The sequence below is a fragment of the Mirounga leonina genome, unplaced genomic scaffold (genome assembly GCF_011800145.1).
Source record: "Mirounga leonina isolate KUSES-001 unplaced genomic scaffold, KU_Mleo_1.0 Mir_151, whole genome shotgun sequence".
Classification (NCBI taxonomy): Eukaryota; Metazoa; Chordata; class Mammalia; order Carnivora; family Phocidae; genus Mirounga; species Mirounga leonina.
This window is the reverse complement of record NW_023270377.1, coordinates 67,966,715-67,993,309: the sequence shown is the minus strand read 5'-3', so window position 1 is coordinate 67,993,309 and position 26,595 is coordinate 67,966,715. Positions and strand designations below refer to the sequence as shown.

General features: G+C 38.3%; 1 protein-coding gene across 8 annotated transcripts in view; it reads right to left on the bottom strand.

The window, feature by feature from the left end:
• The window catches only part of FAP (fibroblast activation protein alpha), a 74,945-nt gene that overhangs the window by 14,548 nt on the left and 33,802 nt on the right, over positions 1-26,595 (bottom strand). For all 8 annotated transcript variants that reach the window (XR_004679685.1, XR_004679686.1, XM_035007897.1 and 5 more), the window contains 9 exons: positions 24,448-24,492; positions 18,335-18,439; positions 18,166-18,236; positions 16,334-16,387; positions 14,289-14,413; positions 10,133-10,180; positions 4,451-4,549; positions 3,913-3,982; positions 2,951-3,145 (listed from right to left, as the gene is read on the bottom strand). Coding sequence is in view for 6 of the 8 variants with exons in the window: in XM_035007897.1 (XP_034863788.1) it covers positions 2,951-3,145; positions 3,913-3,982; positions 4,451-4,549; positions 10,133-10,180; positions 14,289-14,413; positions 16,334-16,387; positions 18,166-18,236; positions 18,335-18,439; positions 24,448-24,492 (812 nt within the window). In the remaining 2 variants the exon portion in view is untranslated. The remainder of the gene's footprint in view (positions 1-2,950; positions 3,146-3,912; positions 3,983-4,450; positions 4,550-10,132; positions 10,181-14,288; positions 14,414-16,333; positions 16,388-18,165; positions 18,237-18,334; positions 18,440-24,447; positions 24,493-26,595) is intronic.

Here is a 26,595-nt window from a genome sequence, read left to right as displayed (position 1 = left end):
CTTCTTCTTCTTCTTCTTCTTCTTCTTCTTCTTCTTCTTCTTCTTCTCCTAACCCTGCTTTGCTTTGTTTAAATCTATTTATTGATCCTGACTAGTATTTACTGCTGTTTCCAAATATGCACACATGATTTCTTTTTGGTATGTAAAAAATTTAGCCAGATTGCATTTTATATGAGATTGAAGGGGATACATTTTATTCTTTTGTGGGAAGGTAATTCGAGGGCGACCATAAAGGGATGACAATCCCAATTCCCATGTCAGACATTCAGTGTCTGATTCCTAAAACACTTCTTGGCAGACATGTGGTTGAATTATTCCCAGGATAATCATTATAAATCTATCCTTTTTAGCTTTTGTTTTTTCAAAGCATCGGGGTCCAAGGTGTCCCTTTCACTTTTGCAGAATGATGCTTTCAAGCAAAGCAAGGCCAACCCCCAGTGCATCTCCACTGTTCTGTATATGCTTTGCATGGGCCCCACAGCCTCCCCTGGTTCACCAGGCTGTTTACTAAAAGTCCCATCTGACAGCAATGTCATCCCTTCAGAGTGCGGGGTGTGGGGTGGGGGTGTTAACCGTTTTACGAGGATTGTAAGTGCACTGAAAGTAGAAGTTGTAAGTTGCACAATTTCATACAGAGTGGATTGCAATGGCATATATTAATATTTGATCTGTTGTTGTTCAATGGCTGAGCAAATGAGTGAACATATGCCTGCTCTATAGCAGGAAGACTTTCTTCAGATTCCATCCTAAAAATGGCTCAGAGAAGGTAAAGGTAGCCAACTACTGCCTCTGGTCTATCTTCAATTTTAAATGCCAAAGACATTTATATTATTGTGAAAATTGGTACAATTTGTGGCTTCATGTCCTATATATTGAACATCAGAAATAACAATTTTCGTTAAGGCCTCTCCATGGGTTTCAGGTTTAAATTTTCATTCCATGCAAGAAACACGATAAGAAGCTAACTGTTCTGTTTCTTGAGGTATTCTTAAATTCAAATGCTGCAATTTGGGTAGTAAATAAGTGCCCTCAAAGGCATGATGATGTATTGTGCTGTTATTAGTAGATTGTGATGATGATGATAAGTTTGTTTTTCAACCAGTGCCAAAACAAACCACTTTTTAGCTCTACCAACTTTGGAAAAATCCAGTTGAATTACAAATGAGGTGTAATCCACATCTGGCTTTTGATGTAGTCCCACTGTTGCATGCCCTTGGTGTTTATTGCGTGGTTTAAATACAAATAGATGTGACCCACAGTGCCGGAAAAAAAACAAAATAAAACAAAAAAAAAACTCCTTAAAGAATTAGGTCTGGGGCGCCTGGGTGGCTCAGTCGTTAAGCGTCTGCCTTCAGCTCAGGTATTGATCCCAGGGTCCTGGGATCGAGCCCCCTCCATCGGGCTCCCTGCTCAGTGGGAAGCCTGCTTCTCCCTCTCCCACTCCCCCTGCTTGTGTTCCCTCTCTCGCTGTGTCTCTCTCTGTCAAATAAACAAATAAAATCTTAAAAAAAAAAAAAAAGAATTAGGTCTATAACACTGACAGTGGTGTTCATATTTCAGTCAAGGCACACCACAGTCTTTATGTGAGAAACTGATCTCTTGGTAGATTTTTCTTTGAGCTATCTCTTCTATGCCTCCCCATCAGGCAGAAGATTCTCCTAAAGAGGTTAATAGCAGACAGGCCAAAAATCTGGATCAGCAAGAAAGATGGAGCCTCCTAGAAATCAGGCATGAATAATGCCCACAGATTGTGCAGTGTTATTTAATAATCTACTTATTTATTTGTCAGATTTTACTCAAATAGACTGGTTTTAATTGAATATTGTATATAAGTGTGTGTATATTACTGCTCACAGAATGGAAGGAAGATTCGAAAACATATGGGTTATGATTACTTTTCCATTTTTAAAAATAATTACTTGTGAGTCTAAACTCTTCTGCTGTGATTAGAGACAAAAATACAGAAAAGTATTGTCTGGGCCTGGCTCCTAGCTGTCAAATGCAATCTTCATTGAATGTGTTATATTGAAATCAGTAACTATTAATGACATTAAGATGATCAAAGGAATTTACTAATGGATTTTCTAAATTGCTCTTTGCTGTGTGAAACAGTGTTTGACCTTAGGCCGTTACACACACATATACATCCATGACTAAGGGTGCAACTGGCCTGTGTTAGCTTTTACATTTATAAACTACTGTTCTCTAACTTCACGTATGCACAACATAATAACAGAAACCCAACAACTGTAGAGAAATATCCAGAAGAATCCTGCCGAGTACTTCCAAATAAACAGTGATTTTGGTGACTATATTCTTTTTGTTTCAGAAAAGATGGTGGAGACACAAATTATGGTTGAGAATGTAGTTGGATAAGAACTCAGATTATGAGTCTGTCTTTCCTATGAATGTTTGCATAATATAATTTGTATTACATAAAGTGAATTTTTTTGTCAAATGAAAACAGGAAAACACTTCCATACTAACACAGCCAAACTTCACAGCTAGCTTAATTACAAAAGAATGCCCAGTATCTATAAGGACAGAGTGTTGATGAAATCTTGAGGCATTTCTAAATTTATGAGCTAGAATCCACAACGCTTGAGCAAATTCAGATGTTTGATTGCCTATAGACCATCCCTAGAGTTATACAATTTTTTGTGTGTGAACCATGTGAATAAATGAAAGGATATGAGAATGACTGCAATACCGAAAGAGAGTTATTTGTCATTTATCAGTATAAATCATGTTTCTACACATTTATTAGCTCTTTTCCATCGGTAATTCTTTTCTCATTTTGGGACAAAATACCTCTTTAAGATTAATGGTAACTTTAGATGAAGTGAGGAAAATAGACAAAGAGAATGAAATCATTAAAGATGGAGCAACCCAACAATGATTGCATGACTTTTGTTGCACAGCAATTTCTGTTTGAATGAGAAGTGCTCACCTGACAGCTGTGATCTGGTCCTCAACTTCATAAACACCCAGCTTTCGATATACTGCATACAGGAGTCTGTCACCTTGGAAGGCTGTTCCTCTGCCATCCACCAAGGCAATGACTATCCCCTCCTTACTTGCAAGATAAGAAATCCAACTAATAGCGAATACAGACCTTACGCTCTGACTGCAAGGACCACCATACCTAAAGGAAAAAACAAAAAACAAAAACAACAAAAAACACAACAAAAAGAATCTTGGATTCCTTGGTAAAACTCAACTTCACATCATGGCTAAGAATTGCCTTTAGTATTTCCCAGTACATTTGCATGATAAAATTTCAATAACAGTGGCATTAGAACTGGCTCAAAATCAAGAGAGGACCAGGCTTTTCCCAGAGGTTTGCTACAAGGAAGTTGTTTTGGGACACAGCCTCTCCTATTCCCCAAAACGGATACATCTAGGGTTGGCATTTCAAGGAATATGTGTGGGTTTTTCGTCATTTCTGCCACCTGCCACTTGCTAAAAGCAGGCATAAGATATACTAAAAAAAATGCATGGTGTTTTAAGCAAATTGTGTGTAGGTCAGCACTGATTTTGGGTGTGATTCCACTAAATGTATTCCATTCCCTTATTTCATTTCTAACTCACTTACATAAGACATTAAGATGATTTACAATATTTTTTGGCTGCAATTTCTCTATCTCAAAGGTATTCTGACACATTCGGCAATTTGCCATACAAAGGAAATTCAAGACAGCGAATGCAAGCCAGTCCATCTAAAACCCCCAAACTTCCTCCATCTATTTTAAATAGCCATATTTTATTTACTCTGATTAGTTGAGGAATATATAAAAACAGCATCAATAGGAACTGTTACCAAGGAGAATGGTTCATTCTATCTCATAAATGTGTATTTAATTCAACATATTTTCAGTAAATAGTTTTTACACCAAAGAAAATATTACATACACTTGAATTAGCAAGGGATACTTCTTTGATCTGTCAAATTGAGGAGGAAGAATCATCTTGTACCATAAAGCTTAGGGGAAAAAAAAAGAAAAATCTTCATTCCACTATATTCATAGCATTATTTATTTTCTTTAATAACAAGATAACATAAAACTAATTCATAACTAGTAAACTCTAAAAAATCAAGACTATATTTTAAGTTGATTTTTATTACATATTTTTGCCAAATTTATAAATTACTAGCAATCTTGAGTTATTGTTTCTCTAGAAGCGCACATTCTAAAATTAAAATTAGATAAACTCTTTTTAAAAAAATATCAGTGTTGAAATGGAGCTACAGAAAAGTATAAGATCAACTCTATTTACAAACATATTAAAGATCTTTTGTGAAACTCTATTGTTACAGTAAGATTGTTTTACTTAAGACCTTTAATATTATAGGGTTTGGACTATATTTACCCTATACTTTTTTTTTTTTTAAAGGAAGATAAGTGTTCAGTCTCATATTTGTTAATGAGAAGTTTTTAAAAGATCTTACTGATGCCATCCACTTCAAGTTTCTTAATTTCCTCTTTAGGCAGCTGGATATTTGTCAAAGCATTTTCCAATTCTTTGTTTTCTTCCAGGATTCTAATTTCTTTAAAAAAACCCAAAATGTTCATTTTCAATTAATAGCATTCCATAAGAAAATTCCTTTCTTAAAATTCTTTTGGGTTTAGTATAGATGAAACTGAAACTGTATAAGGAACTGTATAAGAAATTTTATATTGACAAGCATATTTTTAACCCAGCCTTTAAAGCAGGTATGAGTTTATGAGGACATTAATCATTGCCTCCTGAACTAATCTTTATAGCATCAAAACACATTTTGAGCAGAATCACAGAGGCAACAATGTTTATTCACCATATTTTCCCATCTCCAACTTTTCTAACATGAAGCTATGACCTGAGTAGGTGACTATTTTTTATCATCTACTAAGAAAAAAAAAGTAAAATCCATATTGCTGAAACCTCAAATTAAAAGAGGGGTGCCTGGGTGGTTCAGTTGGTTAAGCATCCAACTCTTGATTTTGGCTCAGGTCATGACCTCAGGGCAGGCTCAGCAGGCAGTCTACTTGGATTCTCTCTCTCTCTCTTTCTGCCCCCCCACCCCGCCCCTGCTCATGCATGCACGATCTCTCTTTCTCTTTCAAATAAATAAATAAATCTTTAAAAAATAATTAATTAGGGCGCCTGGGTGGCTCAGTTGGTTAAGCGACTGCCTTCGGCTCAGGTCATGATCCTGGAGTCCCGGGATCGAGTCCCGCATCGGGCTCCCTGCTTGGCAGGGAGTCTGCTTCTCCCTCTGACCCTCCCCTCCTCATGCTCTCTCTCTCTCTCATTCTCTCTCTCTCTCAAATAAATAAATAAAATCTTTAAAAAAAAATTAATTATATAGTCACAAAATTTGTTTTTAAATTTTCAATGTGTAAAGTCAAATACTCTTTCTGTGATGTACTTTTTCTGTGATATATATATATGTATCTATATAGGATATATATAACATTTTATAATATATATTAATATAGGACATATATATATTTTTTAGAGAGAGGGAAGGAGAGAGAAGGGGGAGGGGTAGAAGCAGAGAGAGAGAGAATCTTAAGCAGACTCTATATCCCGCGTGGAGCCAGACACGGGGCTCCATCTCACAACCCTGAGATCATGACCTGAGCCGAAAGCAAGTCAGACACTGAACCGACTGAGCCACCCAGGCACCCCAACATATATTTCTTTTTAAATCTTTTCCTGCTGTACTTAATTAATGTAGGATATTCTTCCTTTTTCTGGTAATTGAATTATTGCACATCATATCCCTTCAGATCATTTTTGTCAGGGTAGTTATACATCTTAGTAAAATAACAATATATGCGCGCTCTGATCTCTTTCTGTTTTTCACCTTAAAGGATCTTCAAAAAACCTGCTGCTTATATTTGAGCTTAATTATGTTCACGCTTTAATCTTTGAAACTGAACAATCCATTGATCTCCTGATGCTGCAGTTTGGTGGAATATGCAAATGGGTTTCTAGCAATTGAGGGTTTTTTTGCAAGTTTTATTTTGAACTAGAATTGATGCTAGTTATCTGCTAGAGAAAAGTTAGACTTTCATGTAACATGTGGAGTTTGTCGATTTATTTTCCTTAAAAGAAGGTCTGGATGACTTCTGAGATATGACAGTTTTTACAAAAGAATCCTGTGAACGTCTTGTTTTTGTGCCTTTTTAAAAGTGGTCCTTGAAGATGGGGAACTGGAGAGGTACTTGTAACTACAGTAAGTTTGCCAAACCATTTCCCTTGTAACTCTCAGTTTTCATATACTCATGGCATTTTGTTCCAACATGTTATATTTAATCTTAGAACAAGTATAGATGTTTTGGTATGAGTTGTATAAGACACATAATAAATTTCATTTTAACTTTGGATAATCCATCAGGAAAGAGATATTTGTGGCATCTTAAAAGTTAAAACAAAACAAAACAAAAAACCCCCAAAAACAAGACAAAAAACCCCCCACCAAATACACAATTCTAAGTACAATGGAGTCAGCTCTTCATTCTCCTTGTGTGGGTTCTGTGTGTGGAGCTATTACGGATGAAGGGAATCCTGTGTGGAGCAAGTACACAGAGTGACTGCATTATAATTGCTTATTTATTTATTTTCATATTTTACTTATTATTATATTTATTATTTACTTATTTGCTTTTATCATTTTACCAACAGGTACCGGAAGTTGGAGACTATACACAAGTGTTGCCAGGTTGGTTAGACTTTGATTCCTCCATTCTTTTCCTAGCTATTGAACTTTGCTGATTCATGGCTTACTGAAATGCCAAAGTTAATTTATAAGCTTATTAATGCTCTATAGTCCAGAGAAGCATTAGTAAATTAACTTGGCAATTTTCCCACCCCTTGGAGCAAAATGGGATTTCATAGGACTGTCGGCAGTGGGGGTGCCAACTGGGCTTCTCTATGTAGCTTTGCATTAAAAGCATATAACATGGAAGGAGTGCTACCGCCCAGAGCACCTTTCACCTTATTTCACTCATCAATCTATACTCAGTACCTAGCATACTTAGTACCTAGTACACGATATATATGTAGTATATGCTCTCCATTTATTTGCGGACTCTTCATTATGATGAAAGAAAAAAAGAAGAATGATGGATCATGTAAGAATTTTTTGTTTTAATTATATGAACTACTATATGTTACTCACTAATTATATTATGTGAAGAATCTGTGGAAAAGCTGATAAATGAGGTCATTCGATCAGTTGGGTAATTGTAATGAGCACTTGTGCCTGAAGCAACTAAGCCTCTGTTGGGATGTCTATGTCAAGTGCCTACCCTTCTGGGTTTCTAAAGCACCTGGTTCAGGTCCTATGTTATTTTCAAATGACCTTACCCTACTTTGCCGATAAAATGAAGCCATTGCACTGTTTTCTGCAATGTCTACACACTTTCATACAGTTACATTAGTAATTTCTCCATTCTTGCTCAGCACAATGCCAGAGATGAATCTCCACCTGCCCCTGGACTCCATTTTTTCCCAACATTTTTGGAGACCTCCCTCCTTTATGTCTTTGACCACTTCTGGTCTCCTAATTTCTTCCATCAGCATTTAACCATACTCAAATGTTTATTATCTTTCAAAAGCAAAATTAAACCTCTATCAACTGCTTCCAGCCATCATCCCTCCTCTTTCCTCCACTCTTCAGGCAGACCTATTGAAAATATTCTTTTTACTTATGTCCTATCAAGCCTAAACTTGCTTCCATCTGGCTCCCACCTCCACTGTTTCTCTGAAACTGGTCTGACCAAGCCAATGGTAATCTCCCTCTTGCTAAATTCATTGATTTAGAGCACATCTCACTTCACTCTCTGTAGCACTTGACACAGATGAGTCCTCCCTCTTTCTGAGATCCTCTCCTCCCTGAATTCTATGATACCATACTCTCAAGGTTATCCTCCTTCTGTGCCCCTCTCTGTCTCCTTCACAGGTTCATTTTTCTCTTCCCATTTCTCATGTTGGTATTCTGCACAGTTTTATTCCTACTCTGTGTTCTTATCCACTTCCACGGTCTTAGTAACCATGGATTTCATAAATTAATGACTTCTTCTTCCTCATCTTCAATCCAATGTCCAGATCCAAAACTTTGTCACTTCAGACAGCTCCACTTGGATATCCCATTGGCACCTCAAGCTCAACATTAAAAACAAAATTCATCATCTCAAACATTCTTTTGGCTGTGAATCCCTCCTTCAGTTAAAAGCATCAATATCAATCCACTTGACCAAGCCAGACATCCAAGCAGCATTAATCCCTCCCTTATATTTGGAGGTTTCCAGTTTGATGTATCTCTCATTAGGAGACATTTCCTAACCCCCATCCCCCAGATACAGTACCCTGCTTATGTGCTTTCCTATTTCTCTATTTCCCCCATCCTAACCGTGTCCTCACTGTATTACCCACTCACAGGTTTGCATTCCCCATTGATCTATAATCTCCTTGAGGACTTGGACCATATCTAACCCAGTATCTGTTAATTTTAAGGATCTAGTATCTAGCACAGTGTCTGGCTTAATGTGATAGGTGCTTAATAAATATCTGTTGAATAAAGATTTCTGGCACCAAATGCAAAGGAAAATGGGTGAAAAAAAAAAAAAAACCCTACAAATAAATAGAAGACCCAGCATCCACTCTAAAAAGCAGCTTATCTGGGAATTTATTAAAGATTCAGATTCTGTAGCCCAATCGAAGATCCACTGAACTGGAATTTCTGGGGAGGGCCTGAGCATCTGTATTTATAATAAATATCTCTGGAGAATTTCATCACGAGGCGAGTTTGCAGAACTGTGTTCTAAAAAAATCGCATTCTATTCGAGGGTTAGAAAACATATAAATACATATGAGAAATGAGAGTGACATGAGCACTGCACCTATTTTGTAAGTATTGGGTGAAGTAATAACACTTTTGTATGCGATACCGAAATTGGTATCTGGCAGGAATAGGAGAAGGATAATAAGAAAGTGGAAATTCATGTCTGAAAAAAGGGAGGCTGACCTTTAGCAGTCATGATAAAATGGGAATCATACATTTATGGGAATTTCCATTAAAATAAAATCTTTCAGATTTGAATGTAGTATTGCTTTAAAATGTCTCTTACTCAAGCCATACTGAGAAATACAATCTTTTATTCTTTAAAGGCATTTCATTATTAGACATGAGGTAAAAAAACAAAACAAAACAAAAAAACCCCAAAAAACAAAAAAAAACCCCTTCAAAATGGCACTAAATTCACAGTCCCTGTATTACATTGCCTGTCCTGCCCAGAGCTTCTGAATTGACTGTTTTTTCTCATTACCTTATTTTCACCTATTTTACTTGAGCCATTGAGCTGGCAGTCAAACTAATCCCGGAACAGTCTCCTGACTTGTCACCAAAGCTGTCCGGGGAGGATCACAGGCACGAGTCCTGAAGTCCCTCATTGTCCCTTGTCTCCATCAACTTCAACCCTATAACGTTGTTCAATAGTAAATCAAAAGACAACAGGGGAACTGCAGGGAGAATACACACTCGGATCACTCTGCCGAGAGCAAAGACGATCATCTTTGATCTGTGAGCTATTTTGAACCAATATCACAGATACGGGATGGAGGAGGACCGTCTTGATAATAGTTGAAAATGGGGAAAGCCTCTAAATTTCAGGGATTTCATTTGTAGCAACAGTGTGATGTGGCTGTTAGAACAAAAAAGCCAGCGTGATAATCAGACAGCCTCTGCTTTGAACTGGACTTAGAGCTGGAATTTGTCTCTAGTTTGGAATGCTGCAACAAAGCAGGAATTCTTATTTGGGAGGGAGGTTGTACTAAATATCCCGAGTTTCCTTCCAATGCTAAGCTTCTGTGTTTTTTATAAGGCTGCCTGGGGAAGACAGCATGAATCCCTGTGACATAACTCATCTGTGTTATGCCAGGTTCTTACTGAAAATCATTATTAAATTTCAGAGGATCAGGTTTGACTCAAAGAATATCCAAGTCTATGTGACAATAAGCTCTATGACCACAGGATTCCATCACAGTTCCCCTTGTTGGTGTGGGGAAACTGTCTTGGTGCCTCTTGTGTAATGTCACCCAGAGTTCAGGATTTCTTTAGACAACAGCATGCAAGTGAGCGTACCTTGATCGGTGTGGCCGTCATGAAGGGTAGAAATGGGGAGGCCTGGGCCTGTGCACAGGATGAAAACAAAAACATGCTTAAGCTTTAAAATAACACTGAGTTTCCAATAAGAAACTGGTCATATTTGTGTCAAGCTCAAGTATATCTTAATTCTACAGCTGTTTTTTTTTTCCCCATGGAGAAGCAAATACCACATTTTAAGTTACATTTAAACAACACATGAGATCAGAACACAATCGAAGAACAGATGTGAGAGAAGAGTTGCCCGTGCACTTTTCCAGGAGTGATCGGAATAGTCCAGCTCTCATGACACAAACGGCCCCCAGGATCTGCCATGATAAATGGCCCTCTGAGAAGACATCACGTTGTATGGGCTAGCGTTAGCTGTGTCTTTTTTATCCGATAACCTTCACCAGCACCCAGATGATACTCTCAGTCTGGCTTCTTGGTCCAATGTTCAGTTTATTTTGGAGGGTGGAATCCAGCACCTTTCCCCCCACCCCATGTAATTAATAGATGCAGAAATAAATTTGTATAGAATCTGTTACCTGTATGCTGTGGCAGGTGACATTCCCTGGGAAACAGACCCAGAAGTTTTGTGGGCCAGAGATTTTTCTGGGGGTAGTATTAGGATGCTCACTTCTGGGAGAGGAAGGATGAGGTGGTAAGGGAAGGTGGGCTTTAGTGCAGTCAAGACACAAACCTCAGCCGACCCCACAGGGAGCTCTGGATGGCCTGCAGAATGGCCTCCATGTACAGGGCTGGCTTTTATACCCCAGATTGGAGCAGTCATCGGATTCTGCAGGGGACGAGGGCGATTCCCAGGGTGGGAGCTCGGCTGTGAGCTGTCGGCGGCCACCAGCACTCTCAGCAGCTAGCGAAATGAGGGATTCGGCCCGGAAGTGGGGGGTTCTGGGTGACACATCAGTGTCCACTACATATTACAGCGTGGAACTCGGGTTTTCTGTGCAGAAACTGGCCATTTTAACAAGATCTGCACATAATTGCACACTAATTATCTCCAACTCACTTGAACCACAGGATAAAATAATACCTGGAAATATACGTTTTTAAAATTTTTAATTTTTTTTAAGTAGGCTCCACACCCAGTGTGGAGCCCAACGTGGGGCTTGAACTCATGACCCTGAGATCAAGATCTGATCGAGCTGAGATCAAGAGTGGGACGCTTAACTGCCTGAGCCACCCAGTCGCCCCTGGAAATATACTTTTAAAGGATAAATTTGCTCTGACAGTCGATGGGTTAAAAGAAACAACATGGAAGCTGGGAGTAGAGGTTCATTTGCACTCCTGATGCTTCTTCCTTCTTTGTGGAACATAATTAGAGTAGCACCCTAGAGCCCAAGCAAGCTGAAGCAAGGGTACCTTTTTGATGAGTTCTCAGAAGACCTGGATAGAGAGAAGTACCTCCTTCTTCTGCTTTGTTCCTGGCATCTTTCTGCCTGTTCTTGAATGGATCCTCATGCTCTAAGTGGGACAATGCTGGGGCCTGTGGGGGCCGCCAGTGGCTTTCTAGTCGTACCCATATTTGTGTAATTGTAATTCTGAGTAACCTTTACCGGTGATAAAGTTAATATTTTAATTTCCTCCCTGACCCCTCAGGTGAACTTGAGAATAAGGAGAAGGGATATTATTTATTAGGCTCTCTCAAAAAATAATTCTCTATTGTGTGGAGTTTCAAAATTTTATAGAATTTCATTTTCAGAGATTTTCATTTTGACCAGCTTTTCCTCAAAGTTATTAGAAAGGACAAACACATATTATATTTTTGGTCAGAATGTAAGGAACTGAAACATGAATCTGAATTTCTTGACTTCCGTCAACAAGCATCCACCCTGTGGAATTTTCATGGGCATGCAGCTCCAGGAGTGACAACTAGCATATCTGTTTTGGCCAAATTCTGAGACAGACTAATGACTGGCCACCCTGGGTACAAATGGCCTGAGCCTGTGGTCCCAGAGGCATCAAAGCACCAATTGTCTGGAGTCCCTCCTTTGCATTACTTCTGTTCCATCAGCATCAGGAAGAGGATTTTTATCTATTTAATCCTATTATCTGGGATTTACTCACCATCTCTTGGAGAGTTTGAAGTTACATAATGAGGCTTTACTCTTAGTCCTAAAGGGAAAGATTTCAAGGTTTTTCTTATGATGGCTCAGTGACTCATTTTACTGGAGCTTCAAAAACACCAGACGATGTGATGCTTCCCACACAGTATATTTTTTGCTAAATGGGAAATTACCATACTGCCGAGCAAGAGTGAGTGTGGAAAAGTCAGGCGATTCAAGTTCTAGAAAGGACTCTTCCACCAACTTTTGAGCAGAGCTTAGTCTTTGCTTCCTTATCTTTTCAGTGGGCACTCAGACTCAAGCAAATATTAGGAAGACAAAGTGATATAAAAAGTGGTCGAGTGCTTTCAGAAAGGGTTGAAACATCGTACAAATGCAGAATGTGTATAAACATAAATGAATGTATGCAAGTGTAGGGTCACTGAGGTCTCTATGGGTAAATATGTCAGCATGAGAACAAGTTTTTTGTTAGGCTTTGCAAAAGGCAATAGTGCTTTGATCTTCTTTAGCACCGATGTTCATTTAACAATTACGCCTTATGTGTAATTATTGTGCAGTAGCCATTTTTCTTGGCCTCATGAATGTAAAGATGAAAAGAAAGCAGCCTCTGCCTTCAGGAGAGAAAGACAAACAGATGACTCAGTATAGTTAGTTCAATGATACTATATGCCTGGCATGTAAGCTTTCAATATATGTTGCATAAATACATAGCTTGGGTTGAAGAATGTTGCATATAATTTGAGGACATTTAATATATATCTTTAAGTGACATAACCACAATCAGCACATACAGTCATGAACAACAATCTCTTGGCTTTTCAAAGATGTCACTGACTCAACACACTGTGTTAAAGTAATTGTATCAAACTGACCTCTTGTGCCATCTTAAAGGGAGCATTTGGGTTAAAATGTTTATCCACTGCTGCAGTCAATTGAGCCTGGGCTTGGGTTCTGGGGCCAGGTGATTGGGATGAGGAAAGTGGAATGACAGGGCAGCCTTCCTTCTGGGAATTAAAGAAACTGGGGTCTTCTGCAACTGGTCAGGGATCTCCATCAGCCAAAGATTCCATTTGTTCTCTGAGCTGCTTTCCACGGGGAGTTGATACTAGAAGCAGTAGAGTGGCATGTATTTTGTAATAACATTCTCTGTTTGCTGTTCCTCACCAGGGAGACTCAGGGATTAATTATGGGGGTGGGATAGAGAATGGAAAAGTAGATATTTCTCAAGTCCATTTTCCAAATCTCCACGATGCCTACCAAGACCCCAATATATTTCACGGATCTACTGACACGTAACCAATCTGTTTCATGGCTTGTCGTATGTTCAAGATATAGATAAGATGTTATGCACAAAAGAAAATTATTTGGATAGAAATTATTAACTAAATGTACACACGGCCTAAAAAACCAGGAAGTATTTGGTGTATTTTATTCCCTATGACTTTTTACTATTTGAATGAATTACTTATGTTATGTTTCCCAAATTTAGAAAGAACATACGAGGTGACAAAAGTTTACTTTCCATCCTCACTGAAACTATCATTCAAAGAAATATTGGCCTCCGAGGGAAGGAGTTCAGGTTTCCAGGACATTATTCTTTCCCCTGGCTGTCGGAGTTTGACATTTCTCCAGGCAAATGGGGCCAAAGTCCAGCAACCGTTTTAACAGAGAATGCTTCTTTCTGTGACACTGCTCGAGTCTTGCTGTGATAGCGAGTAGATGGTGTTTGCATATAACGTTAACCTCACGCAGCTGCCGCACACGGTCGGTACAAGCTTGGGATTTACCGTCAACACATCCCTGCTCCCATCCTGGCTCTGCTGCTTACCAGCAGTGTGGATCCTCTGCAAGTCATTCTATTTCCTCAACTGCAAAATACCGGGATAAAAATGCTCTCCTATCTTCCTTTCATTTTTTTCCCCCATAAACGTTAGATAAGATAACACAGGTGAGATCCTCATATATAACAAGTGTTCGATGACCTGAAGTGTAGGATTGATCAGGGGAAGACGATGATGAGGACACCAACATTGGCAGTGTGGTGGTGGAGCTCGGGGTCCGTTACCTACCATAGCAGACAAGCGCATAGTACTTGGCGTAGTCACTGAAACTTGCTGTGTAATATTGGCACCTTTCTTTCCTTAGATGGCAAGTAATGCACTTTTTGCTTGGAGGATGGCTTCCAATGCTAATTCTAGAGGAAAATGAAAATAAAACTAAGCTGAAATTTTGAGATTGTATTTATCAAAATGTACTACTCCATGTAAAATGACTAATTTACATATTGACATCAAACCCACTCTATTTTTCTCTTGCCAATATCATTTAAAGTGAAGGGGAATTACAGTATTTTGATGTAGCCTGATTTTTCAATCATCTTTGCCTGAAGAGGCACAAGCCTTGAGAGAGAAGCCCTTCGGTTTCTCTGGGGTGGGAGAAATATCTAACACCTTGAATGGGAGTGAGGTAACCACTTCCCATAGCCATTCATCCTTTACATCTTACAGAGTGCTTGGCAATGCATAGTTCTTCATCTTCCCATCTCTCTTATTGTACTCCCATGCAAAACAGGCAAGGAAAATCTGGCAGGCTCACCAAGAAAGGGGTCGCTGTTCTTATATATCTGGAAGGGGAAATCAGTCATAAGCAAAGTGGAAATAAAAAAACCATAGTTTTTAAGTGCCTCCTGTGCCTTCCATTCCTTTCTAAAGGAAGTTTAGGGTCAGAGAAGCTCTTCCTGGTAATGCTTGCTCCCCACCACACTCCTACACAAGCCAACCTGTACCTACCACGTCGGACCCACCCTCTCCCCAGCAGAGCCTTCTGCATGGCTTCCGAATGGGGTGATTGGCTTTAATATACAGACTCCCAGACCTGACCCCAAACCCTCAGAATCAGATTCTCATTTGGGCCAGACTAGATGGTATGATGCCAGGGTAGGGTCAGGGTCAGAGTCTTGTTGTGGCTGGTGAAATAATCTGCTGCCGCAGTGTTCCTTCTGCTGCCGCCCCTGACCTTGCCCAGGGCATGGTAGATGGGAACCAGAGACATCACTAGCACTACAGAGGGATTCTCTCCAATAGATAAGAAGTCACGATCCAGGAGGGAGCCGAGGAATGCAGCAGAGGGAAAATTCCTTATTTCCTTGGTTACAGTTCACATTCACGTTCACATTTTGGTGTAATCCTGGAAATGTTAGGTAGGCAGTTAACAGTAAGGGGGCTAGGTTAGCATGCCCAGGTACAAAATTCTGGCTCTAACAATATCACCTGCCTCCTGAAGTTGTGGGGATTAAATGAAATTACATATGTAAAGTAGATAAAAATGTGCCTGACATATAGCAGACTACCAGCCGATGGTAACTATGACTTTTACTTCTATATCCGGAGAGGGCCATTGAGGGCACCATTCCAATCACCAAGGGTACAACTGGACCAACTTAAACACTAATTTAGGAACAGAGATGAATTCCTTCCAATAGTAATAGGCTTATGCCAAAGTGAACCATATTAAAAGAAATCACATGATATGGCAGTAACCACAATGTCTGGTACACAGTAGGGACTTAATAAGTGGCTGCTAAATGGATGAATGTCCGCAATTACCTCTAAATTTAGTTGAAGTATTTAGTATCATGTTTATAACAGCATTAGAATTTCTTGACTTTTTTTCTGAAAACATTTTGAGTTAGCTAATATTTGGGGGGTGTATATATTTTTTAAAGATTTATTTATTTGAGAGAGAGAGAGAAAGTACGTGTGCATGCATGAGCAGGAGGAGGGGCAGAGAGAGACGGAGAGAGAGAATCTCAAGCAGACTCCTCGCTGAGCATGAAGCCTGAGACAGGGCTCCATCTCACAACCTTGAGATCATGACCTGAGCCAAAACCAAGAATTCGATGCTTAACCACCTGAGCCACCCAGGCACCCCGGGGAAGTGTGTATTTTTCTACTGATGTGGTGTACAGCATTCTCTCAATGTTTTACCTTGATTCATATATAATTTTTGTTACATTTCAGGCTTTAAAAAATATTCTATGTATCCACAGGCCTCTGACAGATTTTCATTCATGTATTAACATATAAAAATATTAGAATGTATTGACATAAATTACCTATAGATATTTCTTCTTCCGGGGTAGTCTTCAAATTCATTGCTAGAATAAAACCTGAAAATATATCCAGAAGTTATTAAATAAGTATTGATAACTAAATAGTGACAGAATTATTAGTACGAATACTAATAGAATAAACAATATAGTCCAATGTTTGTCTAATGAAACTATATTAATTGGCACTTAGGTTGATAAGTCATCGCTGTTTATAACACTGAATTTTATGTACCTACTCTGACTTTCAATTCATAGGAGAAAGATTAAATTATGCTGAATATTCCCTTTTTTATTATAGGTATATTGATTCATTAGTTATGAGTTACACAAAATAAGGTAGGATATTGATTATTATCACCCTCTTCCTGACAGTTTACTGGTTTCTCTATGCTATATTAATTTTGTCCATGATTCCGAAGACATTTTGAATTTGTTTTACAGAAGCTCTGACAATAGATGAATTTGTTATAAATCCAGAAATGCATCGGCACTATGACACCACACAAAGGGCCATGTTAATTCACCGAGATGCAAAAGAAGTCACAAGAGAACATACTTGTTACTTAAGTATCTGGGTCCCAGTTCTAACCTGTCTTAATATAGCTATGAAGTGGGAAATCCAATTTAGTGGCATGATTTTCACTCCTCTGTGAGTTCATCTGAATATCACGAAGTAACTGTCTTTTTTTTTTTTTTTTCCTTTTTGGAAGAGCATAATGGAGTGTAGAAAGTCGGGTTCGGTTACCCATTTTTAATTGTTAGGACTGTTCAGTGGCCCAGGTGGTTTTATGTCTTCACTGTCATAAACACCTCGTTATCCCCAAGTAGAAAGAAAAGGTAAGAGAATGCAAATCACTCCTAGGATTGACGGTGTCTTCTAAACCAGCAGCCTTCCACGTGCCTTGACTAACTTCACATGACTCCGACCGAGGGGACGGTCACTTGCACTTGTCTTCCTCACCTCATCTCAAACTACCAGTGAATAAACTACTCCATATCTTTTCCAAGCGGCCCCCCGCAGGTGTCCTGTTCTGTCAGAAGCTTCACGGTTGCCTTCCAACCCTGGGAACTGAGTCCACTTTGCCTTTCCTTCCCCTTTTCCTTCAGGACCACGAAGTCAGCAGTCTTGTTCGTCCTCTATCTGTCCTTATGGTCATATACCCTTCCTCTCATTCATTTAACAAATATTTACTGACTTCCAGTGCTGCATCAGGCACTATGCCAAGCGCTAAGGACACAAGAAAAAGGAGGCATAGCTTCTCCGTCCAAGAGTCCATATTTCATTGGCACTGTTCTAGTTCAGGTTCCCATCATTGCAAGCTTCGATTAAAACCATCGCTGGGCCTTCCTGCCTTTGGGTTTCCCCTACCTCTGTTTCTACTTCACAGTATGTGGTAGGAAGTAATTGCTCAAAAAATGATAGCTGTTACAGATAATGATCTTAAATTCATATAACATTGAATCACTACAAAAAAATGTCTGTATCTATGGGCTGCCCTTCATGGACTTTTGAAGCTTGCTCCTTTCTTCAAGTGCTGAAGTGTAAAATTTGTGTTTAGAAGTAGTTGTTATTTTTAAAATTTTATACTTTTAATTTATTATCTACCAGGTATCAGAAGAGACATGACCACTTACTAAATATTCTTTCCTGAAAGAAATCATGTTAACTAGCTGTTAAAGAATGTGCAATCTTAATGAAACCAGAGCTATCTGCACTAACCTCTAGAGTAAGTAACCAAAAATGCTCTTAACGAAGAGGTGGTACAGTATCATTTGTGTGTCCATCAGTGCTAATTAAAACCTGAATGGTGCATCATGCTTCATGCAATACTTACAGTGAATCCTGTGTTACTCTGAATATATTTATGGCCTCCCACTTGCCACTTGTAATTTGAATAGCATTTTCCTATAAAAAGACAAACATTATGTTGTGTGAAGCTGAGCGTTATTTGAGCAACCTCAAGTGAATGATCTTTGAGGAGATAAATCTTGGAAGGAACATACCACAGTGTCTTTGATATAGTGAATATGTTTGTAGCCATCCTTGTCGCTAAATATTTTGTAGTATGAAATGGCATCATAGCTGAAAACTGGTGTTGAAACAAAGAACTGAAAGAAATGAACAGAGGTTATGTTCAAAAGACAAACCAAACTAAAACTACAGATTTTTTTAAAAAGCAGTGGATAGCTACGATTATAGGAACCAGAACGCCTTGCCTCCCCTGCCTTCCATCACTCACATCTGAAATCCCATTCTTCCAGATAGACAGCTTTTCTAGGGCTTCCAACAGGCATTTGCACATTCCAACTGCTGCTTAATTGCTACTACATACCACTGTGTTTATAATGTTTAATTCCATTGAACGTCTATGCTTGGAGATAGTGTGGTTTGAAAGAGAGTTAAAAGAATCACAAGTGAGTGTTGGGGATATTTAGCCAAGGTCAAACTTCAAAATGTGGTATATGACCAAAGTGTGACTCATGAAGGCTGATAGTTCTGATTTTTGATTAGTCTGATGCCAAGCACCTAATGCCAATGATTCAATGAAGACATTTTAAAGATGAAAACATCATGGCCTGCAAGCCGCCGTTTTTAATGTTGGAAAGAAACTTCCAGAACTTCTAGACTTGAGAGAAAAATGTTTTCCAGGACAAGCTAGTAGGAGGTTTACTCCTTGAGCTCAGGGAGCGAAACAGGCCTCGTTGCCTGTCTCTGGCCTCTTCCCAGGGCCCCCACTGGCCACTTGCTGGGAACTGCAGAATGACCCAAGGAGTCTCTGACACTCAGCTTCCCTGTGCCCTGGAACAGAGCAAGTTACATCTCTATATCCGGAATGGTATAGATAACTCAAATCCTGCAAATATCCTCACATAATTTTTAGCTAGTAGTTTCGCCATTAAAAAAAATTAGCCATTAACTGAACATAATAATAAAAAGACCCCATTCATTTCCACTGAAAAAAAAAAAAAGACAAAAAAAAATAGCCTTATCTTATATTTGTTGGCTTTGTTGTCATTGGGTTGTAAAAGAAAGGCAAAGTGGTAAAATGGCTACAGGAAGAAAGAGCTGCTCTGCATCATGCCCGGTAGAGATTCCCACAAATAATCCCAAACCAGCTGTCTCTGGCCAGAGAAACAAGTTGTTCAACTCCTTCAGAACTGACCAAGGGACAACAACCGAACTACCAGTATCTTTTAGTTGCCATAGGCCTTTTTAGTGATGGCTCCATGTGTGATCTGATAATTGATGCTTTTTGATAAAAATTTATGGTTATGATTACTTGATATTAAAATGTAACTTATTTGAGTATGGTGTCTGTAGTGGTCTGAATAGCATTCTCCAAAATTCATTTGAACCCAGACCTCCGATGGTAACTATGATGGACTGGGATTGTTTCTATCTCCTCCCAAATTCATATTTTGAAACCCTAACCCCCACTAGGATGGTATTAAGAGGGGGGACCTTTGGCAGGTGATTAGGATGAGATGAGGTCACAGGTGTAGAGCCCCATGAATGGGATTAATGCCCTTATTAGAATTACCAGAGAGCTTGCTTCCCTTGCTCTGTTCTCTACCATGTGAGGATCCAAGAAGTTGGTGGTCTGCAACCCAGAAGAGAGCTCTCACCAGAATCCAACCAGGCTGGCACTCTGATCTAAGACTTACCAGCCTCTAGAAGTGTGAGAAATCAACTTCTGTTGTCTCTAAGGCACTCAGGCTATGGCACTTTCTTTTAGCAGCCCAAAGGGGGAAGATAATGACCCTATTTGCAGATATAATCAAGGTAAGAATTGAGATGTGATCCTATTGGATCAGGATGGGCCCTGAATCCAATCTGGTTGGTGTCCTCAACAGAAGAGAGGATACCACTAGACCCAAGGGACATGGGGAAGAAGACTTCGTGATGGTGGAAGCAGAGATTGGAGAGATGCAACTGCGAGCCAAGGAAGTCCAAGGACTGCCAAGAGCCCCTAGTGGCTGGTAGAGGTGAGAAAGAATTCTTCTCTGGAGGCTTCAGAGGGAGCAGGACCCTGCTGACACCTTGACTTTGGACTTATAGCCTCCAGGATGGTGACAGAGTGAATTTCAGTTGTTTCAAGCCACCGAGTTTGTGGTAGTTTGTTGCGGTGGTCTCAGGAAACTAATATGTCCTAAGTCTTACCACTCTGGCACAGAACGGATGTCTTACACCAAATGAAAAATGGAATAAGGAGAATCTAACTCCTTACACAATTCCTTTGTTAGTTTCATTAATCATAAGATCAGCCTCGGTGGGATTTGGGGTATTGAGACTAATGCCTCTAAATGAAATTGAAAGTGAACTGAGTGAAAAAGAGGCCCAGGGAAAAGAAATTCTGGCTTGTAATTTTGTGGATGGAATTTCATTAGCATAGGTCATCATAACAAGCCATTCTTTCATTTTAGAAGAAAGCTTTGCCTACTTAGGCCAATGACAATATACCTACTTACTAGTAGGCACTTTGCAATGCCTCCCTCTCACACCTCAGGGTGAAAGACAAAAAACAGAACTACGTTGTCTTCACTGCTAAAATGGAACCAGGGTCACAAAATATTTTAAGATGCCAGAGTAAAAACATATTCTCCTCATACCTCGGGTTAGTAAGGAACTGTAAAAAAGGTTTTGTTCTGGATGAAGACTTAAAATTTCATTTTCATTGAAAAAAAAAATAAGAGGGCAGGGTGTTATGTTTTAAGATATCAGAATCAGGCGAACAGGAAGAGTATCTCTGCTAAGCGAAGACTGTTATCTTCTCCTTTTTATTGCACACGGTGAAGACAGCTGCTTTAGATGAACAGGTAACTTGGGTGAGCTAAAGAGAGTGTGAAATATTTCCGCCTTCACTTTCCCAGAGCTGGGTCCATCGTGCATCCTGAGTTAAGTGCTTCTGGCGGCAAGTCACGCGTGGACCCTGGATAAGCACCCATAACTAGGTGGTCCTCAGTTTTAACAAGGCCTTTCCACAGCCCCTTTATCGTGCTTAGATTTTCTGATAAATTACTCACCTCTATGTGCAAAGCCATTTCAAATATTATACTTGGAAGGTAAGATTATTCACCACCTGATAATTTCTTACCATGGTTGGGAAACAACCCTGAGGTCCTACTTAAAAAAGGCTGATGCCTAAATGGAGTCCGCATTTGGTGAAAAGCACAGACTTCAAGCATTGAGTAGAAAACTCATTTTTCTGGCAACCAAATTCAGCCAGCTTTATTTGTGAAACAAGGAAATAAAGGCTCACTTAAAAGTTAAAAAAAATACAAACCCAAAACAACCCTCATTTTTTTGAACAAAGGGATTTTGCCAACGGCTAAGGGAGGTGTACTGTATTGCTTACTTATTTTTAAAATAATTTAAATGTGGCTTTGCACCCTAAGACGTATGCTTTTAGTTAGTGCTTGTTCTCCAAATTTTACTAACTCAATACTAGATCCTTTGATTGAAGGCTTCTTTTTTTTTGGTCTGTTCTCTACAGGGTGAGAAGAAATTTGTTTGAAGTGAACTTGTGGTTGTTATTTTTCTGATCAAATACCAAAGGAGATGTTAGGTTATTTCCCCCAAATTAAGACACCGAATATCTAGTGCTGGAGGACAGAAAATGATAGGTAAAGCTCTATGTGCCAGTGCCCTGCCTGCAGCTGACAAGTGCATTGCTTTACACAAGTCATTCAGTCTCACTCCTCTGATTCACAGGCGGTTTCCAAGTGTTTTTCAGTTTAAATTTCCTTAATAAATTCTAAAGGAACAACTTCTCTAAAATTCCTCTCTAATTTTATATTGATATGACTAGCCTGTACACTTTCTCTAAAAACTTCGTAAATATTACTTGAACAAATGTCTGAAAGATATACAAATTTCTAGGTTATTTCTGGGTAATTTTATTAAGCCATTGGTTTGATTATAGGTCAAAGGAAGCTATCCAGAATATTACGACGTAAGAGTTATGAGCCTATAAAGTTTTGGCCTGACTTTCAAAAGACATGTCAAAACTTATAAAATCTAATGAATGACCTCTTCAAAGCAGCTGCCTTGGGAGAATGTGAACCTACTCCTGAAAGCTATCACTGCAAAGATTTTTCGATGATACCTCTTCTGGTATTTAGAAATTTACTGATTATTCGGTAAATTTTAGGAGATCGAGATGAGGACATGAAAAAATAATTTTTCCCAATAGAATTCCAGAGCTATAGACATTAAAATGATCTAGCACAAAATCATGTTGAAGATAAATAACGCATTGTTCACTAGATTTATTTTGGCATGATTTTTTTAAAAATAATTTTTGATTTCATGTAGGGATCTCATCTTCCCTCAAAAGATATGCATGTGCTTCCACTGAGGGTATTTAAAACAATGTTCTATGGCTTTAGAAGGCAATTAATTAATTAATTGATCCATTCATCCAGCTCATGTTTGCTGAGGTTACAAGGCTGGTGCTATACAGATTGTAAAAATTGATAAGGTACAAATAACTCTAGTTAGTTATTTGATGCTTATAAATAAGAGACTTCAAAAGATGCATTCTAAAATATTTAGGTGTATTTTGAATGCTGGTAGCATTTTCAGAATAAATGTGTGTGGATTCCTAAAATCGTGTCTTTGAGAAGACTGTTGGTATCATTGTTTATCTATTTGTAAAATCATATCATTCATGTCATTCTGTAGTAACTCCCGCTATGTTATCATAATGGAGTATACAACCAAAGGAAGTTTTCGAGTATTCTTCTTTGCTTTCATTCTTTACTGGAAATTTTATAATGGGAGTGAACTCATAACTTCCCCTTTCCTCAAGTTTTCAAATAATGATTTAGGAATTACCTTTTTGGAAGATGAGCTTCGGATTGACCAACATTTCAAAAATTTAGAAAATCCTGTCCTTTCACTGAATACTCCTGATTTTTCTTGTGTTATTTACTACAGTGGCAAAGAGTGAACGCAAATAGGACTTGCCCATTTTTTTTTTCTCAATTACACACCTATCTTTGTTACCTTACTACTTTAGAGTATAACTTACACTTAATGTATATAATTAATAAAGTAATTACTATTCTCAAGTTAATGAATAAAACTGAAATATCTTTAACTGAAGACAGAATAAATATATGTAAGCTAGTATCGCTAAATCCAGAAAAGTGTACAAAAAAGAGTTTTTAATATCTGATGATTTTTAGTCATTTACCCACCTAAACTTTGAATTTTTATGAGTTATCATCATACAATTGACTCTGAATTCTTTATTGTCCTTGTATCACGGGTTAGTGTGTTAAAGGCACTAAGAGTTTCCTTTTTCTTTGCATGTGCCACTCAGAGAAACTGTGTGTGTGTGTGTGTGTGTGTGTGTGGTGTGTGTTTATGTTTAAATCCAAATACTAGTTGAATTCAATATGCTTGTAATAAGTGGCAGCATCCACACAACATTCACTTATTCTCTGTCCTATTGTGTATTCTTCATGGGACATTAGACACAATTGATAATTTTGTAAAACATGATTTTTTTACACTAAAAATTCTCACAAATTACTGAATAAACCTATCCCCCAAATTCTACATATAAGTGATCAAAAACCATAACAAAACACACGTTTTCCTATTTGATACCACTTAAAGACTGGAAAAATATATAATTCATTTATTAATTTCAGTCTATATAAAATTTATTAAGAGGTAGGGTGTCTTTAAATGACTAAGAATACCAGTGTATTTGGTTCTTCTGGCTTCAAATGGTTAATAATTATTATTTTAAGCTGATCAGGAATTGTGATCCCTTTTGAAAAATAATCTTTATTTTATTTGCTTAATAAGAATATTAACTATGAATATCAGAAAGTCAATTAAAAAGCTAAGGTTGGGACATGAGGAATATGATTTGTTCTCAACAGAATTTTAAATATATAGACATTAAAATTGTCTGGCACAAGATTGCTGAAAGGATTACTACCTTTGTGTGTAGTATTTTTTTTTTACCTTGTTATTTTTTCTATGAAACAAGTAGTGTCAACAAGTAGTGTCGGTTTGGATACATTTGAAATAGGTCCTTTGAGAGCTGAGAATCTGTCAAGTGACATTAAAATACAAGGAAAAGATAGCAAAATCATACTCCACCAGCCCATCCAGTTCTGCTTTCTTCTATATGCTCCTGGGTCTAAAAGAAAGAAAGACCACATCAAGCATACTATTAGGAGAACAGTTTTTTCTAGATATGACCTGGGCATTTGAACCAGTTAAGCTGTTTACTCAAACTGTACTATTGTAATTGAGTAACTTCACACTTGAGTTTCAGATGACCATATGCACAACCTTATACATCAGCCCTAGGGCATACACATGAGTAATGAGTAATCTAAGAGCTGGCTCTTATTGCAAACTTTTAAGAATCCTGGTTTAATTTTCCATGAGGCGGTGCCTGGAATTATCACATCTACGGAAGCCTAGCACGACCCCTAAGCACTTGGTGTCATGTAGTTTAAAAAGGCATTTCACAGTGGAGTTTAGGTTAATTTTTTTCTTTTCTCCATCTTATTAAGTAGATAGGAATCTTAAAATGTGCACTGGATCTTATTTTGATGCCTATTTTTGCATAAGGCAACCAATCACTTATTGAACAAAATTTAGTAAGCCTAAAAGGATGAATAAGCTTTCCTAGACAAATAATTAGAGAAAGAACATTCTAGGTGAAATGAACAACACAGAGACCAGGCCAGCTTAGTAGACCACAGGTGTGGTTCACTATGGCTGAGGGGAGGGTGACTATTGAAAAGAGTTGAAGATGAGGAAAGATGCAGGGGTATCAGAAAGATCCTGGAGAAACTCTAATGCCGCCCTTGGAAGTTTGGACTCCCCCTATGGGTAAATCCTTTGAAGGATTTCAAAATCACAATTTGGAAAATATAATTGCAAACATGATACAGAGAATGGATTAGAAGTGAGTAAGATAGAAGGAGGCAGAGAGATCAACTGGAAGGCTATTGTAGTTTGGAAAAAAGATGATAAAAGCCTGCATCTAGGTATTGATATTAAGGGCGGACCAGAGAAGATGTAGCCAGAGATACTTAAAAGTTCAAATCCTCAGAATAAAGTTGAGGGGCAAATGGTAACCAAAACCTCTGGTATAGATGAAAATCACCTAAAGAGTAAGTTGAGAGTTGTGGCAAAGACTATAAGATTATCAGCAATCTTTTGCTGATGTCTTTTTGCTCGGACTAGCCAGGCTCCATTGATTAGGATGTGATAAGTTCTAACCAATGATGTGTGAGCAGAAGTGACTCATTCCACTTCTAGGCCTAACCTATAAAAAAAACCTCTTGAGCATGATCCTCCATTCCCTTTTCCATCCCCCAGCTGAATGTTGGTGGTCAGGTTTGAATGACTTTGGACTAGCCTTGGAAGTCACTAGATAAGACAGCACAAATGCCATCAACCTGAGCACTCCATCTCCCACCCCTCACCATTCCCCACTCACCTGGACTCACTAGTAGGTAGTTACATGAATGTGCAAAACGTTTCTATTTTCTTAACCCACTGAATTACTGGAAGGGTTTTATTGTTGTTATAGCAGTTAGCCTATCTTGCAAATACATTAATTTGGAGAATAATAAGATTTCTAGAGAACAGAAAAAGAAGAGCTGGAAACAAAAAGAACAGCCAGTGAAGAAGAAAGAGAACCATGAGTGAGGGTACTGTCATAAAAAGCAAGGGAATAATAAATCTTAGGCACAGCTTTGTTACTCAACACTTTGTCGTTCTTAAATTTGAAAATGTGTTCCATGTACTTATCAAATTATTTTGAAACTGGGGTTTTTTGAAATCCTAAGGTTAATTAAACCTGGTATTTTAAATTTAATCACTGTTTTGGGCCATTAAACTAAAGCTTATATTCCAAGGAATTCCACATCTCCTCGAATAAGCATCTTATATATTCTGTCAGTTTGGATTAAAGTTGTCCCTGATTTTGATAAATTAGAATTTCAGATTCCAACGCAATTGCCGTTTTTAAATTCCTTTTTTTTTGAGAACTAAAAATTGTGTCTAAATGACCGATCTTACAGTTTTAAACTAATAAAATTAAAGCAATAATTCCTCATACCTAGCTTCAATAAAAACAGTCAAGATATAGTCCTCCAAAGCTGATTTATCACATGAATGGTTTCTAATTAACTGCCACAATCAAGTTTATTCTTTTCTTCCCCCCATGCTACTGCATTAAAGCCAAAATCTTTCTGTTTTGTATATCAAAATATAAATAAGA